The following is an 18330-nucleotide window of genomic DNA, read 5'->3' as shown; positions in this document are numbered from 1 at the left end:
ACGGTCCTAACGGTTACTGTTGTCAGCTTAGTAAGATGATGCTGTGGCGGCTCGCGCATCAGCCGTTTGCGTGAGAATGACGACGCAGACGCAGAGTAGCGGCAGAGATGATCAGCACCGCTGGCTCTGAACGTGTCGCTGCGTTTAGCCTCAAATACAGCAGCATATTCGTTTAATTATGTAATTGTAAGCAGTAAATATTGAAGAAGGGTGAAATGACAATATATTTACGTCGTTTCGAAGCTTAATTATACTCTCCTTGAGGAAGGTTATATCGACAGGGAAGCGTCCGGAGGAGAGATGGAGATGGACGGGAGGACTGCGGATGAGGATGACGGGAGGGCGAGTGAGGAAGCAGCTGCCGGACTCAGTCTACAGCTTGATAACCTGGGGGACACCGGTTCGTATATCTTTCATTTAGAGTCTTTTATTGTCTTGTCACACAGCCCCATCATGTTGGTGGTCGTATTCAAACCCTGCTACATGTGACAGCAGGTGAAGTTGGATATAAGTGTGCAGCATCCTACCATTTATATCTAAATCTAGCTATATGCACACAGATTTGGAAGCTATTTTTGCCATGAAAAGGCATATAACTGTAGTTAGAGGAACCTAAGCTGTGGAAATGAATAATAAATTGCTTGGTTAGATAACAGTGTCAAGATTCAAGTCTGCTCTGTTGTAAATGGCCCATGCATGGTGTCACTGCAGACTGGCACAAGGTGCACATTAGGGATGAGTACACTCACACACACAGTCCCATTAGACCTGATAAAGACCAGCTGCTGTGGCATGAATGTTACCTGTGTGGAGCTATTTACACACATTTGTACATGCATCAGCAGGTGCTATATACCCTGGTATGACACCTACTGCACACTGTGTCATTTTGCTTCCCCTCAGTCTCTTATGTGTCTTCATAATTCTTCCCTTGCTTCCTCTTCCCTAGCTAAATCTGAAGAGTGCTTTACATAATCTGATATGGAATTATAACATAAACCACACACTAATCCCCTGTGGGTATCAATTTTAAAGCATTTGCTGCGGATGTCATGTCTACAAATAACACACAACATACATGCACAACATGTTCATGATATTTAATGTGCAAATGTTAATGAAGGAAAAGCTTCAGCGTCAGTTCACTAGGTCCAACAAGTCATCTTCGCATGTAAACGCAGTTACGTTGGATGTTTGTGCACTGCACACATGATTATTATTAAATCCTCCAGATTATACTTGTGTGCAGAGAGCATGAAAAATCTACTCCTGTGTTTAGTGTCACATTAATGTCACAGCAACATGCTGCCACTTTCTCAGTTGAGATCTAATCCTCTTTGCTATGATGACACACAGGCCTTGAGGCATTCTTGTTTTAATATTGGGACAAAATGCTTCATTGCAAGAATATCAAAATGAGCTTTCAGCAAGTGAGTCTTGACACTAACAAACCATATTACATGTAGCCTGTTTCTCACAGCGTAATCAGAAATGCTTCAATGTGTTTGTGCTGTTTGTTGCTTGCAGCTCAGTGGCACATTATTCTGGCCTGACCCTAATCCCACAGAGACTGTTTGTTTGTGAGGCCGCCCCAGGATACTCCTTCTCATTGTTATGCCTGACAGGATTTGATGCAGCGTTAATCTGCAGGTTACAGGTGTGGTCAGCCGCGTGTGTCCTGTCACTGCATGACAGGGTCCACAAGAAACAAGGAAATTGATGAATTTATGAGGATCCACTTATTTATGTGTGTGCAATTGCATGCATTATGTTTTTGTTATTTTTTTGCAGAATTTTCTCAGTCCAAGTTTGTTCCATGCGCCAAAAACTAATCAAATTTAACAAAACATTCATGATGCCCAGTAGAGGATGAATACTAATGACGTTGGCGATCCTGACTTTTCCTCTAGGGCCACCATGAGGTTCACATGTGTTGTTTTGAGTGAAATGTCTCATTAACTATTGGATGGATTGCCATGAAATTTGGTAGATATTCATGTCCCCCTCATGATGAATATGAATACATTTGGCGATCCCTCAAGTTTTCATCCATCATCAGGTCAAAATTTTGATTAGTCCAGTATTTTTGGTTTATGCAAACTGCAAAGCTAACACCATTTTCTGACATTTTATAGACCAAACAACTAATCGATTAATCAAGAAAATAATCAACAGATTAATCAACAATGAAAATAATCATTAGTTGCGGCCCTAGGTAGCATTATCATTGTGAGCATTTTACCATACTGATGTTGGCATGTAGCTGAAAGCATCGCTGTGCCTAAGAGCAGCCTAACAGAGCTGCTAATGTAACTGTAGACTCTATGTCTTGCTATTAATGCAGCTGCTATTGTAAAGCAGCTAAAGAGTCAGAGTAGTGGTACACATGTACATGGCTTCAGAGGACCATACTACCTTACTGTTGTTTTGACTTTTAATCAAATATGCTGCAGGTTAGTTTTTGGATTTTTAAGAATTCAGATTATATGATTATTTCATTTTGTTTTTCATGTACTGACCCACCACAACAAAAACAACTCATTAATATAGTGTATTATATCAACTATTGTGTTCTATCGTGCCTTAGTGATGGCAAACTCTGTGACACAGTGTGTGCTGTACTTTAACATGGCTTAAAGATTCATTATCCGTGCTGTCCACTGCGCTTCCTTAATCTTTAACCTCACACGACCTGAAATTTAGCACGATGATGAAAACCAAGTACTTTGTAATACTGTGAAGTACTGTGAACTGTCTCTTTTCCCATTCCTTCCTGCTCTCTCTACCTCTTTTATACACACTAGACACATACATACACGGCCCAGTCGCGTCCTTCATGCCAGTGGGAAAGATTCTTCCTAATCCTCATTTGTGATTGGCCGTGGTCAATGTGGTCTGGAGATTTTAGCCAATGGCAGCACTCAGATTAGGGAGGAAGTCAATCCAATAGAGTTTTTACCTTCTCGGTGCAAATCTCACTGATCCAGGGATAGAAAACACTGACTGCACTCTGCCGTGATCTGACTCCTGAATGTCAGGTTTTGGTTTAGCCAGGAATTTTGCTGCATGTCTTTGTGGAACAGTTGGCAACCTGTAGGCACTGAACTCTGCTGGTGAGTTGACCGCCAATTTATTTAACAACAAAGTTGATGAAGTTAAATTTGTATGAAAGCTGCTGAATTAGCTGTATCTGGTGCATTTTCCCTATTAAATAAATAATCAATAAGATAAAAAATGGGTAGCCTGAGCTGGGAGGATGTGGATCTGGATGTTAATAAAATAATCTCACCAAGTTTCGTCATGGAATTATGTTAAAATTTACACTTTTCTGTGCACTTAAAGATATATGGATGGTTTTATATAGATCATATATCATATTTGGATGATTGCTCATTATACATTTCTTTATAAAATCATTTATCTACAGCTTCTAAGTTTGTCTTGATGCTGGTATTCCTTGGAAAAAAGGTCTCAGTTGGGTAACTTGGTTAAATAAATGCTAAGTTAAATAAATAAATATGCCAATATATACTTTGATTAAATGTTGAGTTGATTGTGTTGTATGTCATGTACTCCTTATGATGGCTTATCTGGGTAACAATCTCCAAACCCAGTGCGAGTCTGATACTAAAGTTGGCGTTCCCTGTTAAATCATTAATTGCTAAATCACGCTAAATAATGTACCAATGTGGACATTTCTCAACCTATTTCTCCTTCCCCCTTCTTTCTCTGTCTCTATCCACAGATTCAGCCAAGAAGGGTCAGATAACAGAGGTGAGAGGCTACTTCACACTATACACCTGTCTATCTCACGTGTCTCTGTTGCTTCCTTCTTCTGTTTCCCTTATTTCAGCTGTTTTGGTTTGCTGCATGGTTCAATTCCACACCTCTGAATGGACAATATACAATATATGCAGTACCTATATCACATATTTCATTCCCTGTGACAGATGCCGTCCCCATTCGGAGTAGGCGCAGCCCATGAGAAGAAGATTGGCCACAGGAGGGTAGATGCCTCTGGTGAGACAACATACAAGAAGGTAGGCTTTTCCTCCTCATCTGTCTTTATCTTTTGCCTTAAATACCGTTTGTAGGTTTGCTTGGTGTCACGATTTCATCAACTACGTTCCACCCACACCTTACTCTGTTGTTCTTCTCTCTGTTCCCCGCCTCCAGACTACCTCCTCTGCCTTGCAAGGGTCCATCCAGCTGGGAATTGGATACACTGTGGGCAACCTCAGCTCCAAGCCTGAGAGAGATGTGCTGATGCAGGACTTTTATGTGGTGGAAAGCATCTTCTTCCCCGGGTGCGTTTGTATTAGTGGAGGTGTGTTTATGTGCACGTGTGTGGCAAGTATCTAATATAATCTTTTTGTCTTATTTTACTCTGTTGGTCCCATCTTGCTCCATACAGTGAAGGCAGTAACCTCACTCCAGCCCACCATTACCCGGACTTTAGGTTTAAAACCTACGCCCCCGTGGCCTTCCGCTACTTCCGAGAGCTGTTTGGGATCCGACCAGATGACTACCTGGTGAGATATTTATTTTCTCTGATGACTGGTGCTGCATAGACAGGATTTGAATGTCTTACAAAGTGCCTTGCAAGGGAAATGTTTTCTGTTATTGTGCATTGCATATGCAAATATATAATTTGTTCATGTATATTGGAGTGGAAGACACTGTTTAATTCATTATTAAATCTAGCAAATCTATAATAAAAACAGCTTTATAGCTGACTAAATATGGATTTATATGAAGTTCCCTCTGAAAGAATTTGATAGATGGTAAGAGGAGTTATGAAAGAAAACATGCCTCCTGACACTTCAGTCCTCCACCGCTCTGAAAATGAACACACATAAAAAGAAAACTGTGTACACACGAACACACACACAAAAAGTTGCACATGCCCTCGCATATTTTGCATGTGAGGATGCACACATACAGTAAACACACTCACACACACGCGCTGCACGTTTAAGCTCACATCGTACCTGTGCCAGAGGGAGATTAGCAGACTAAAGCTTTCTTTTTTAAACTCCAAGTAGTAGCAGCAGACAGTCAGCGAGTAGTTTGTGTTTGTGTCTGCGTGTTTGTGGTTGAGGGGTGGAGTACCAGTAGAAATGCATTGTGTTGACTAAGCCTTACCTCAGAAAATGAAATTGCTTTGTTAAACTATCTACAAGCAATGGGAACTTTCTCTTACTTTTCAACTCAAGTCTCCAGATTCTAAACGGCTTCATTAGAACTGATATAATTATTTAAGTTTTAATGGCTCCACATCACTCTAAGATATTCAATGTTAATCAAAGCCCACTAATGCTATTGCCAGGCCACCATTGTAAATACGAATTTGTTCTTAATGACTTGCCTTGTTAAATTAAGGTTAAATAATATACATATACAGTTTAATATGGTTCGCCTCAGTTTAAAGGGGAACTACGCCCATTTTCAAAATTCATGCATGTTATTCCTATGTCTAACACAGTCCAAAAATATTAGTAAACATGAATTGATTGCTAAAACTAAAATTTGTGACGTCATCAAGTATAAAGTATTAACTGCTCCATAAAATTGGGAGAGATGTTATAAATGACACTGAGAGCACCCAGGGGAATGTTCTGAGTATATGGGAACATTTTCTGTTTCACAACTGTGAACACTACGATAGAATAAACCTCATTTGGGTATAAAAAAGAAAACAAACATTCAGTGGGTCCACAAAATCAATCTCCCATTCATTGTCTATGGAGCAGAACCAGACTTTATACCCTATGACATCACAAGTTTGAGACTTACTTCTCTGGTTTCTGGCTTTGAGAGAGAGGAACTCATGTTCACAGATACTGAATTAACTTTCCACGACCACGGAAATAACATATTGGAATTCTTAATTTTTGGTGGTGCTCACCTTTAACATAATTCCTGCTAGTGCACATTGTATTCAGCAACAGCAAGAAGTGGGTGAAAGTAACATTTTCCCAGTTGAATGAGTAACTTCACAGTAGATAGCACTTTACAACAATGTTCTCTTTTTGCTGCTGGTGAGCAATGCCACGTGAGTGGGTAGATGTATTAGTCTTTTGGTTGGCTATTTGAAAGCTCTATTAGATCCAACATTGACAGTGCTATGCAGCCCTACAGTACCCATGAAGTGTTAAAGTTAGGATGAAATTACAAACTCTGGAGAAACAAACATCTCACATTAGATTACATTTTCAAAGACCTTTAGCAGATGGACAGACTTTTTTTTTAAAACAGGCAGCGTAAGCTTAGAGATGAATAAAGTGTGCCTTTTATGCCTGTTGTATGTAGAGATTGTGGGTCAGATTGTCAGATCTGAGTTTAAATTTAAATCTCAATTTCTTCCCCTTTGTCTGTTCTCCGTCTAGTATTCTATATGTAATGAGCCACTGATCGAGCTGACAAATCCAGGAGCTAGTGGCTCAATATTCTACGTGACCCGCGATGATGAGTTCATCATCAAAACTGTTCAGCACAAAGAGGCAGAGTTTCTACAGAAACTCCTTCCTGGATACTATATGGTGAGTCAAACCGAGCCCCTCCCTCATCACAACCAATTCAATGGCTGCTTCCAAATTGTTAGTATGTTCTACATTTTGATGTAGTTTTGATATGTATGTTATTATGATATATTATACACTGTGTACAATTCAGGATGTAGTATAGACACATTTGTTGACCAAACACTAGATATACTAAACATGTATAGTAATTTATAGTATGAATAATTCAAATAGCAAAAAAAGGAACTGAAAAAATGAAACCTTGCCTCAGGTTTTTTAATAGTGTGTCTATTTAGAGATTTGGGTGTGTTAGCTTGGGGTGTTTTTGTACATGTGTTCATGCTTAAGAGCAACCCAGCGCCTGAAACTTCAAGTCATCTTTATCCTCTTTACCCTACCCCCTGGTGTTGGCCCCAGTCAGCAGTGGCGCCAGCAGGTGACTTTGTAATAGATATAAGCGGAGAGGTTACACCTGACCGAGACCCGGGCTAAGTACTCCTTAATGGGTTAAGCAAGCAACCAGTGGATCACGCTGTCTGGCAGGTGCATTGGCTGAAACACATGAAACTGCATGCCATATTAATTTAATTCTCCCTCTCTCTTTCCCTGTGTCTGCTGCATGAACCCTCTCTCCAGAACTTGAACCAGAACCCCCGGACTTTGCTGCCAAAGTTTTTTGGCCTCTACTGCGTCCAGTGCGGGGGCAAGAACATCAGAGTGGTTGTAATGAACAATATTTTACCGCGCTCCGTACGCATGCACCTCAAGTTTGATCTAAAGGGCTCCACATACAAGAGGCGAGCATCCAAGAAAGAAAGAGAGAAGTCCAAACCCACTTTTAAAGACCTGGACTTTCTGAATGACGTTCCTGAAGGCCTCACTATGGACCAGGACACATACAGCGCTCTGGTCAAAACTCTGCAGAGAGACTGTCTGGTGAGAAAGAGAAGAGGGGGCAGATGGATGAACAGTATTTTATAAAAGTAGATTAACACTTGGGCATTTTATTTTCACAAAGCAGCACAACCACACATTAACTATTCAACTGTTTGCTCAGTAGTTGAAGAATAGAGGAAGAGAAATGAGAGGAAGTGCCTTTTTTTATGCATGTGTTATTTTTTGTAATGCGGTAGGCTGTAAAATCAAATCCTTACATGTTGTAAAAATTCCTCAGAAGCTTGGAAAATATTATAATATATGATTTTGAAACATCACTTATGCGTTTCATGTCAGGTTCTGGAAAGTTTTAAGATTATGGACTACAGTTTGCTCCTGGGGATCCACAACAAGAGCCAAGCCAAGCGAGAGCACCAGCCTCAGGGTTCACCTGCAGCAGGCGGGGATGAAAAGAAGCGCGCAGCTCAGAGAGCTTTGTACTCCACTGCCATGGAGTCCATACAGGGAGGCTCCACATGCAGGGACACACTGGACCATGATGACACGTAAGTCACCGTTTTATAATGTTTGCCCCTTATCATCACATTATATTTACAAATGATGGTAATGTTCTCCTGTCTGTCTGTAGAATGGGTGGTATTCCAGCTGTGGGTAGTAAAGGAGAGCGCCTCCTGCTGTTCATTGGAATCATTGACATCCTGCAGTCCTACAGGTAGGCAACAAAAAGTTCAGAAGTTAAAGTTAGGGTTGGTAATGGCTACATTTTACAAAATGATCCAACCGAAAATCCCAGCCAAGTTTTGTCAACTCTTTTCAAATGAAAGTAGCTAGCGGCTCTAGCTACAAAAGTCTCTAAATCAAGCAAGAAAGTCACCAATTCGGCAACACTGTCAGCCCTTCGTTCACTTGGGCTGAATGAAATGATTGGACGGGCTAATTACAGCCCTGTGACAGCCACAGATACCAGATGTTTTTTTTTTTTTTTGTCAGAGCATTTGATTTATTGATTGCTGTCGGGATGTAAAGAGAATTTCAACAAATATAACAAAAATGTTTTTGAAGAAGTTTACCAACCCTAGCTTTAAAGGTGCCATGTAATATATATATAAATGAATACATACAAATTGCAATATTTGATTAACATTATTAACAACAAAACTGCAGTTAGTTGGTTCAACGTTGACTTTGCATTTTAAACTATCTACCACAAGGCCAAATCTTCTGTGATGTTTACTAGGTTGCTTTAAAACTCAAAACTGAAAAATGCTACTGTTCTTCCAGCATAAAGAAAGCTTTCAGAGTTTCCCACAATTTCCGATGTCTTCCACACACTTCCAACCTTTGATATTCTTAAAGGAACAGTGTCTAACATTTTAAAGGATCTATTAGCAGAAATCCAAAGTTAATTTAATAATGACATATTGGTGTTTAAAGTGCCCTACATATCACCCTAAACCTGTACTGTTGCCTCAGTCTGGTGTAATTCGTAAGCTTGCTCTTGTCATTTCAATCTGCCTTTCATCGGACACTTCAGGACACGTTAGATGACAAGGATTTTTTTTCTTTCTTCAACGTCAGGAAATGATTAGGTTTAGACTGACAGTAATCCAGGCATTATTTGTCTGCAAGGAATATTAAAAGATGGAGAGAGATCGTTGGGAAAAAGCAATCCCAGTCTTGTCATGCTGTTTTTAATCAAATATTAAAGGAAGAGACACATAACAGCTATTGTCAGGACTAGTTTAGACATAAGGAATGTGTCTGGTGCTTAGCATAAAATCCAGTCTTTTTAAACAGATGTTAAAATGCACATCAACATTGCAAGTTGGACTGTAGCCTCTGATTCAGAGCTGCCAGGTATCCACAGTAAGTCATGGAATGTGTTTAACTAAATAATTCAACTTGTCTTGTCTGACAGAATGATCAAGAAACTGGAGCACTCTTGGAAGTCCCTCATCCATGACGGGGTGAGTTGCTTTCACATAACTCTTATGTAATGTAATGTAATGTAATAGTCCGTACCCATGAAACAAACCTCACTAAATTTCATTTTTGGCCAAATTTTGTCACTATCTAAGTCTGTCTTTCATATAATAGGTTAAATCCCTTGATTGTCATTATGTATGAAAAGTGCAACATCATTAAAATTGCATTGTCTTTGTCTTTTTTTTTTAAATTGTCCCACAGGACACAGTGTCAGTTCACAGACCTTGTTTCTATGCTGAGAGGTTCTACAGATTCTGTAGCACCATCGTCTTCAAGAAGAGCAGCTGTGAGTTTACAAGTGTGCATGAGCCGTATACTGCTGTAGTGTATGTTTGATGACAACAATGCCAATAAGGAATTATTTGTTTTTCCTCAGTATTAATTATATAGTGCTCCAGGGATGATGTATTTTTGTAGACCAACCAGGAAGTTAGCATCACCCTGGTTCCCTCGACAAAAAGCCGATGGGATTTTTCCATTGGATTTTGGATTATTGCAGAAAATAAGCTCTGTGGCAAACAATCGTTTAAGATACTTACACGTTTTGTTCAGCAAGATCATCTCCACATCTGAACACTGCTCCTATGATTTTTGAAGCGGGAATGCAATTGGCAGAAGTAAAAACGTTAAGTTATAAACGAACTACACCACGGTTGCATGAACAAGGATGAGTCGGCGTGTTGACATTTAGTAGTCCCATTTTAACCACTTGTGAGCAACTGCCTTTTTAAAGACCTATAAAAGCTTCAAAATTCACGAGTGGGTTATGTATTGATTTATTTTATGTCATAAAACAGAATGTTAAAAATCTCATTAGCTTGTGTTAACCACAGACCCTTATTTCAGGCATCTAACTAAAAACCCATTCAAAGAACCCATTGACTTCCAGACGAGGGAACCAGAAGTGCTTAAATGCTAACTCATTTCTGGGTTTTAGGACTCATTCCTGTAGCACTCTATTGGAGACATTTTACTTTTTGGAATGAGAGCACATGTAAACTATGCCGGCTTTTGCAGCATTGCGATCGTCTCCATCTAAGAGAGGACGAGGGGCTCTCTCCATGTCCAAGTCCAGTGCTGGAACGGGTTCAGCTGGGCAGCGTCCCTCGATAAGCGATGACAGGCAGGAAAACCTGGACAACTTGGAGAACCTACTGGGAGCTCGCAGCTTCCCCATGCTGGAGGACAACGGTAGATTACCTCTTGTAAACTCTACTAGTCCACAATGATATACAGTCATGACATGTTACACACAGGGTTCATTAAAGGTTGTCGTTTTTCACTCAAAGTAAACCCAATAGTATGAGATTGTTTGGCCATGTGGCAATAGCCTTCGTCAAGGCTAGCTGCCTTCATCAAAGCTATTGAGGAAATGTCTATACAACATACTAATGTTGTTGGAATAAAATAGTAGAAAATAAAGAGTGAATTTATGAGTGCCGGTTTTCCCTTGTGATATTGTGTCTTTCTGAACTTGGCACACTAATGGCTTCAACTGCCTGCAACCGAGAGCTCCATTTTCTCTTTAAATGAAATGAAGTGAGCCTTTATTGATCCCTGTGGTGAAATGTGCAGCAGCAGTAACGAATCAAAGTAATGGTAAAACAAATCAAGACTAGATATTCAATGATAGATATGACCATATGAAGAAAAAGTTGTAAAGTAATTCCAACTTTGTAGATGTCCAACTGAATATAAAAGTCCCGATCGCATAATGTACAGCTTTGAGTGCAGTAATTGGTTGAGGTATAGTGTTGTACAATTAGATGGTAGTGAGCTTCAGTGAAGGTTTGAAGGACTCTGTGGTACAAGCACACATATTTACTTTGATTTATGTCTGATTTTGTTAAAGCAAATAAATTCTGTTTGTTTTTCGTAGTATATTTTCATCTCGTATCGTCATCTTCATATTTCATGATCTCTTTTTATATATCTTGGTTAATTTTTTATATCAGGGAGAGAGCCACCCTGCACTCCTCCTTCCTTTGAAGATGCTACCACAGCTTCTATCGCCACCACGCTCTCCTCCAACAACTCCTTACCCACCACCCCCTTCGATACACCAGAGCACCCACGCTACAGGAGACAAATGCTTTCTCCAAGCGTTGCCAGGTGAGAATAATTGCATGAATATGCAATGATGTATCTATAATGACGATATTCGATGAAAACAACAATGTACAATGTGCTTTCTTCCCCTGTATCGCCCTTTGCGCTTTCAGGGCACAGAGAGAGGTGGTTGAGATTCATGGGGAAAAGCAGGACACCATTACAGTGGAGGTGGAGCTCAGGTACACATGTATATACAGCAATACCCTACTAGTACAATGTCCATAGCTGTATGTGTAACAGTATTTTAACAGTGTTCTTTATCTTCACACAGTAAAATCCCAAAGAGCACAGAGCTCACACAGATGACAGAAATGACCTCTCCCAGCCATCTGTCACCTGACCGTCAGCCCCACGCCATTGCTTCATCGACCCCTCCCTCTCTTAGTCCATCCTCAGCTTATTCCTCCTCCACCCTTCCTCCTTCCTTTGTGTCTTCCTCCTCCGCTGCTCAATCGACCAGCCAGTCATCCTCCGCACTTGCTTCATCCATCCGCCCATCCACCGAACCGCTCACCTCTCCTCAGTCTTCCACTCTTCCTTCTCCGACCTCTCACTCAGCTGTGCAGTCCACGCTTCTCACTTCAGCTCCAATCACCTCCACCCTCCCACCTGGCTCAGCATTTACTCCCATCTGCCCTGCCACTTTTCCCTCCTCCACCCAGAGCTCCTCTCACCACCTCCCCTCGACCCCTCCCTCCTCCCACCACCTCCCCTCGACCCCTCCCTCCTCCCACCACCTCCCCTCGACCCCTCCTTCCTCCCACCCTCCGAGCCCCCAGGTGCCTCTGCAGGCACCGCGCACACCGTGCAATCAGCTGTCTGTGTCCAGCAGCCACAACTCATTGGATGGGGAGGTGCAGGTGTCTGACATCTACTTTGTAAGTCCCCATTATCACATCAGTGCTTTGTTTTTTGTTTTCTTTTTTGCAGAGGATGTTAAAAATTGGATAATGAGCCAGCTTCAAAGTCGTGAAACAAAACAAAATGAGCTGAAAGTTGAACTGCCGTGAGCTTTGAAATCAGACAAAACAAGACAGAATTCTCATTTATTTTGAAGAGGCTTTCTGTGTAACAATGGAAACAATGACTTTAACTGGATCTAATGTATCAGTACGCGTTCTCATTAAACCAGTCAGTATGCTGGAAGAAGCTCTCTTCGGTTTTGTTTTGTAGCCCGTCCTCTTCCAGAGAGTAAAGATCATTTTCCTTCTTCTGTTTTTCTTTGATCTACTGGGTCTGTTGCAGTGGCTCAGTCAGGACAGCGTGGTAGAGTTATGATGGTGAGGGGGGGGAGGGTGTGTGTGTTGCAGTGTGCACGTACTATTGGGTTGCTCTCGCTGTCCAAAATGCTTTTTTCTAAAGCACGACGCTGCCACCGGTCATAGTTCATGCTTTTGAATGAATCGGCAAAACAATGGGGGTGTCTTCACTGCACAGCATGATGGATTTATATCTGTCGATCTGCATTCATGCGTCCTGTCAGTGTCATGCACAGCTCCTCATAATTCCCTCTCTTTGTTTGAATATGTTTTACATTATAGCATTCATTCTCCATTTTCCTTTTCTCTCCTCAATCATAACTGCTTCTTTCATCTCACATCTTCTCTCATCTTTCTCCTCCTCTGTGTACTAATTCTTTCAATTCCCTTTATTTTCCTGTCAACGCACAATATGCATTTGTGTGTTCATCTGCGTGTGTGTGTGTCCATCCATCCATCCATCAGTATGCAGATGGCAGATATTGGGTGTACTCTCCAGTTCTTGGCCGTCGTAAGCTAAACTCTAGCTCAAGTTACAATGTAAGTCACCGCCAAAGTAGTAGTAGACTCATTTGTTCCACGTACCATCGCATTGCTGGTTCCATAGGGACCTTCACAAGCACGGCTGATTATGGATCTTCAGAAGTACTTCAAAGTAAAGCTACAGTGCATTTTTTTCCACATGACTTATTTAGTGTTAAAGTCTGCAAAAAAGACATTGCATATTCATAACTGCAGCTTCTGAAGGGCCATCATGTGCATTTACATGGAGCATGCATCTTTATGTAACAGTAATTTAAATGTTTGGGCATCTTGGGCCTGCAGATACTTAAATGTAGTTAGCTTTTAGTGGCTTTGTGCTTTTAGTGATCCCTGAAGCTTCTGTCCTCAGATAGCACAGAGGACCTGACAAGCTGATTAGTGTTGTCAGTGCCTGGCTGGAATGAAATCTCTCTTTCTGACATTGGAAAGTTGCACTTGTTTACATTTTAAAGCCCCTGAAAACCTGGTTTCAAATACTGAGTATTTTTATTCAACATTAAATATTCATGACTTACAAATGATTTACTAAGAGTTTTACCATCAAAAATGTATCTGCTTCATGTGGACTGTGTGGGTGTGGTTTGATCCGATGGGCAACATAAGCAAACAACCCCCAGATTTTAATTCAAATGTTTTTAAACTCTGAATAGTGCACAGAAGCGTGTCACATCACCTATTTACAATTTAGAAAAGGCAAATCTAAAAATATAAATAAAGATATTTCTGATGTGAAATAACCTAAACTTTTGTGACTTTGCCGGAAGATTTTGTGTTTATTGACGATCCCATCTGTCATAATAAGAAGCTGATTGAGAAAAATCTGATTTTGGGGTCTTTAAAGTGAAATTGCACTACTCTTAGCCAGAATATCCAGATTAGATCATCCCTACTAATTTAGACCCTGTAGATTTTCCTTAGCAAGTTGTCCTCACGTCTATGATAAATTCATAGACTGAGCACACTGTGTGCACAGTTGAAAAATTAATCTTGCTGCCCCCAACAGGCAAAGTTGCACCGGGCAGCTTTAAACCATTCAGTGTCTGGGAAATGTCTTTTTATAAATATATCTTTCCCCAACTCCCCCCTCATTTTTCTCCTCTTGTCTCCTCTCTTCTTCTTGCCTCCCTCTGCTGGCTGTGTTGGATAACAGCAGAATCAGGAGGATCGAGGCTGGGTGTATTCTCCTCTGCACTACGGCTCGGAGTCCGGAAGGGGCTCAGATGGGGAGAGTGAGACAGTAAGTGTACAGTTCATTCATTATTGGCCATTAATTCACAGAACAGAGATGAGTGTACATACAGTATTTTTATTTATATTCTCCTGCTAGTGTTTCTCCTACTTATCTTCTATTTCTCTCTCCCTATTTATTTGTCTCTTTGCTCTTTCAGTAACTCACAGTGGAGACAGTAGTGATGGGTGGAGCCAGAGGCTGTCTCCTTACAGAAGCTGTGAGGTTTGAATAACAAAGCTACCAGGGCACTCTGGGAATTAATGCTAGTTTCCCAAGCTGCATGTGGGAACTTGTTTTGCCAACAAAGACTAAAGGAATGAACTTAGAAGCATTCAATACAACGATACAATCATAAATACAGTCACATACATTCAAAAGAACATACAACAATCAAAATATGCAAAGAAAATAATAATCATAAAGCATCTATTCCTGACATCAAGCAGAGAAATAAAGTTAAATCACATAGCTGAGTGGCATTGTGAATGGTGGCTGTTAAGTCAGGTATTGTTGCAGCCCTGCTGCCTGCTGTGGAGTTTTTTAGTGTTCATGAGTCACGCTGCACTGTGCCAGCTCTGGCTATGCAATATGGACATACTGTACGTGTTATTGGTTTCTCTTTTTGACTAAATGCATAACCACTTCAGAGTTTATTCATGCGTTTATTTTTCACTAGGGGCATGTCAAAGCTGTATATAATTTTATTTTAGCACTTTATCAATGTACATGTGGCTGAAATCGTATATGTTTTGTTCTTTTGTCATCAGTTATTGTTTGAAAAACACTCAAACACACAGTTAATGTTTTTTTGTGTGCTGTGTCTGCACAGTGTTCTGTTTTTTTCCGGCGTGGTGTTGTGGTCCACTTAAGAAACTTCGATTTGACATTGAATGGTTGTGTTAAAAATGCCTTATTGACAAAACTCATTTTCAGAACAGTTTTTGATGTCTTGGTCACATCTAATCATTTCAAAACAACTCAAAAATATAAACGTGCAGAATATTATATTGTGTGCAAATACCAAATATTTGAAGCAGAGTTAAAACAATATAGCAACTAAGGATTAAGAACCAAGAGATCAAGAGCGAACAAAGGAAAAAAAATAATCAAATTGTCTTTTGTAAATTGTAGATAAACTGTGTGTGTGTGCTTAAGCACATGCATGTAAGTCTGTATGTGCCCATACTGTATGTCTCTGTGTGCACGTGTTTGCATGCATATTGATGTGTGATTGGGAGATATGTTTTCTGTCCTGCCTATTTGTCAAAAGGTGTAACTTCCATTTGTTGTTATAGGCCATGAAAGTCGGAATCAGCTATAAGCATGTTGGCTGTGTGCGAAAAAGGAAATAGTCTTTAATGACTGGATTATACGTAAATGACCAAATTAAACAAACTGAGCTGAACTGAAATAACATCAAAATGTCTGTACAGTTTGGTAGGAATATGAATCTACTGTTGCCACAGACAGACCCCCCTTCTTCCATACATGGTGATACTTGTTGCAACAAGATTGACCATAATTAGACCTTGACCTGACTGTGTCGATAAGCACTGCTGTAAAATATTACTGTGATATTTGAGTCTGCCGACGTTAACCTGCCTGTTTGTAGGCAACAGTGTTTGTAGCTGATCACTGTGTAAAAGAAATAAACATTATATTGTGTAAAAAAACTAAAAAAATGTTGGTTTATTTTTTACATTTTTATAAAATATCCAGATTCACAAAACCAGCTGAGAAGAATATATTTTAGCCGTCAAGTGTTATTTGCATAATTACCCCACTAGATGGCACCACAGTGTCTCAGAACGACAGTATAGTTCTTAATGCTGCCACATCTTGTCTGGACTCTCACAGTTGTGCACAGTCTTGTGCTACTTGAGAATTCAAGACTCTTAGTTGTACTGTAAAATTAAATTGCAAAAAGGCATATGCCATTATATGAGCTACATAATTATTTTTATTGTGTTCATGATAGACCATAAAAGTGATGCTCATATTTAAAGCCTCATACCTCAACCCCCCCACATAACACTGACATTTTAACACACGCAAACATAATGATATGAAATCTTGATTGCTTTAGTGGGGCTGGCATTTTATTTATCCACACAGGCTTTGCTGCTAAAAATACACTGGAATAAAACAGCAAAGGATCAATACAGCCCATTTGGGATCTTAGCTAGCTAAGAGAAAACATGAATTTTAGTCCCCAAAGACGACATTACAGTGAGTTCCGTGTGCGCTCACTGTATTCCTCTGTGTGTGCACGTGTGTGCGGGTACACATGCATTGCTGTGTGCATGCGTGTGCTTTATGAGTAAGCCAATGTTGCGAATGTCACTCGGTGACAAGTCAGCCATGTCGGGCCATGATGGAATGTGTGATGGGCAAGGATCAGCAGCCACGTGACCAATTGTCCTGGAATGAAATTGGTTCCCCCCACTCTTTTTGTCCTTCTACCTCTGAAAACACACCTAATCCTTTTGCTCCTTCTCCTGCCTCCTTAATGCCCTCCCTGACATTCAGCCAGGGGGGTATTCCTTCACCATTGTTGCAAGTGATTGACTAAGGCAAGGAATTATTAAAGGATATGGCTCGTCATATTCTAAAATGTGACTCTAAATTGCCCGTAGTTGTGAATGTGAGAATGGTTGTCTGTCTCTATGTGTCAGCCCTGTGATGGTCAGACGATCTGTCCAGAGTGTACCCAGCCTTCGCCCAACGTCAGCTGGGATCAGCTCCAGTGTGAGAGATGGACTGGCACACGGTTGTTTTTATGTATTTTCATGAGATGTGTTTACAATAACAACAAAATGAAATATCCACCTTATTCTCTTAGCCAGGGGTTTGCAACCTTTGTGATATTAAGTGGCATTTTAAAATGTTCTTGTCAATCAATGTGCCGTATCACAGCATAGTTATGTTTAACATTAAGTTTAATTATGACACCAAATCAAAATTTAAATCTCCAACAGATCTGTAATTTTTAGTGGCATAAAAAGTCATAGTTTAGTTTGTCATAAAAAAGTCATAATATAGTACGTCAAAAAAAATTAATAAAATGTATGTCATTAAAAAAGTAAAAAGTATGTCATAGAAAATGAAAATGCCATAAAAGAAATCATGGTATAGTATGCCATAAAAAGTAATTAAAAAGTCATAGTACAGTATTTACCAAAGAAATGTCATAGTATAGTATGTCATAAAAATGTCACAGTATAGTATGTAACAAAGAAATCATAAAAATGTCATACTACAGTATATCACAAAAAGATGTCATCCTGTAAGGGATAAAAAGTGTCATGAAAATGTCACAGTATAGTATGTCATTGGGAAGTCATTGTATGGAGTGCCATAAAAAAAATAGTCATAGTATAGAATGCAAATAATATGTCATACAAAAGAATCCATAGTGTAGTATATCATAAAAATATCATACTATATTATGTCATAAAAACTGTCATAGAATAGTATATCATAAAACAATCAGAAATTGTTGTAATATAGAACAAATGTATATTATATGTATATTATAATGTATTATATGTATATGTATATATAAAAAATGTCATACAGTATTCCGTTAAAGCTGAAGTAGGCAAGATTGGAGCAAATATGATTAAAAAAAACTTGTGTCCTCTGGTGTCCTCTGGTGTCCTCCGGTGTCCTCCGGTGTCCTCCGGTGTCCTCCGGTGCTCCTAACGGCATCTACAAGATTTCACAGACCGGAGGAAAACAAGCAGTCAGAGCTGATCTGAGGTCCGCTGTCCAGCTG

The 18330-nt window shown here is 40.0% G+C and overlaps 1 protein-coding gene across 6 annotated transcripts; it reads left to right on the top strand.

Annotated features, from left to right (window-relative positions):
• Positions 1 to 35: 35 nt before the first annotated feature.
• LOC141777026 (phosphatidylinositol 4-phosphate 5-kinase type-1 gamma-like) lies at positions 36 to 16234 on the top strand. Of its 6 annotated transcripts, none has more exons than XM_074650948.1 (18): positions 36 to 400; positions 3746 to 3774; positions 3951 to 4040; positions 4177 to 4307; positions 4415 to 4532; positions 6390 to 6542; positions 7161 to 7460; positions 7758 to 7966; positions 8050 to 8133; positions 9340 to 9388; positions 9609 to 9693; positions 10425 to 10598; positions 11363 to 11519; positions 11630 to 11698; positions 11791 to 12397; positions 13244 to 13318; positions 14475 to 14558; positions 14710 to 16234. In XM_074650948.1, exons 1-18 carry the CDS (start codon positions 301 to 303, stop codon positions 14710 to 14712), a joined length of 2517 nt encoding a protein of 838 aa, XP_074507049.1. In that variant the 5' UTR covers positions 36 to 300; the 3' UTR covers positions 14713 to 16234. The 6 variants fall into 6 exon arrangements, 4 of the variants coding, with proteins under 4 accessions (XP_074507049.1, XP_074507048.1, XP_074507051.1 ...); XM_074650947.1 differs by having other exon boundaries at positions 14472 to 14558; XR_012595832.1 differs by lacking the exon at positions 13244 to 13318 and adding an exon at positions 12765 to 12799 and having other exon boundaries at positions 37 to 400.
• Positions 16235 to 18330: the final 2096 nt, after the last annotated feature.

The sequence above is a fragment of the Sebastes fasciatus genome, chromosome 11, assembly GCF_043250625.1.
Source record: "Sebastes fasciatus isolate fSebFas1 chromosome 11, fSebFas1.pri, whole genome shotgun sequence".
Lineage (NCBI taxonomy): Eukaryota > Metazoa > Chordata > Actinopteri > Perciformes > Sebastidae > Sebastes > Sebastes fasciatus.
This window is presented reverse-complemented; position numbering and strand designations above follow the sequence as displayed.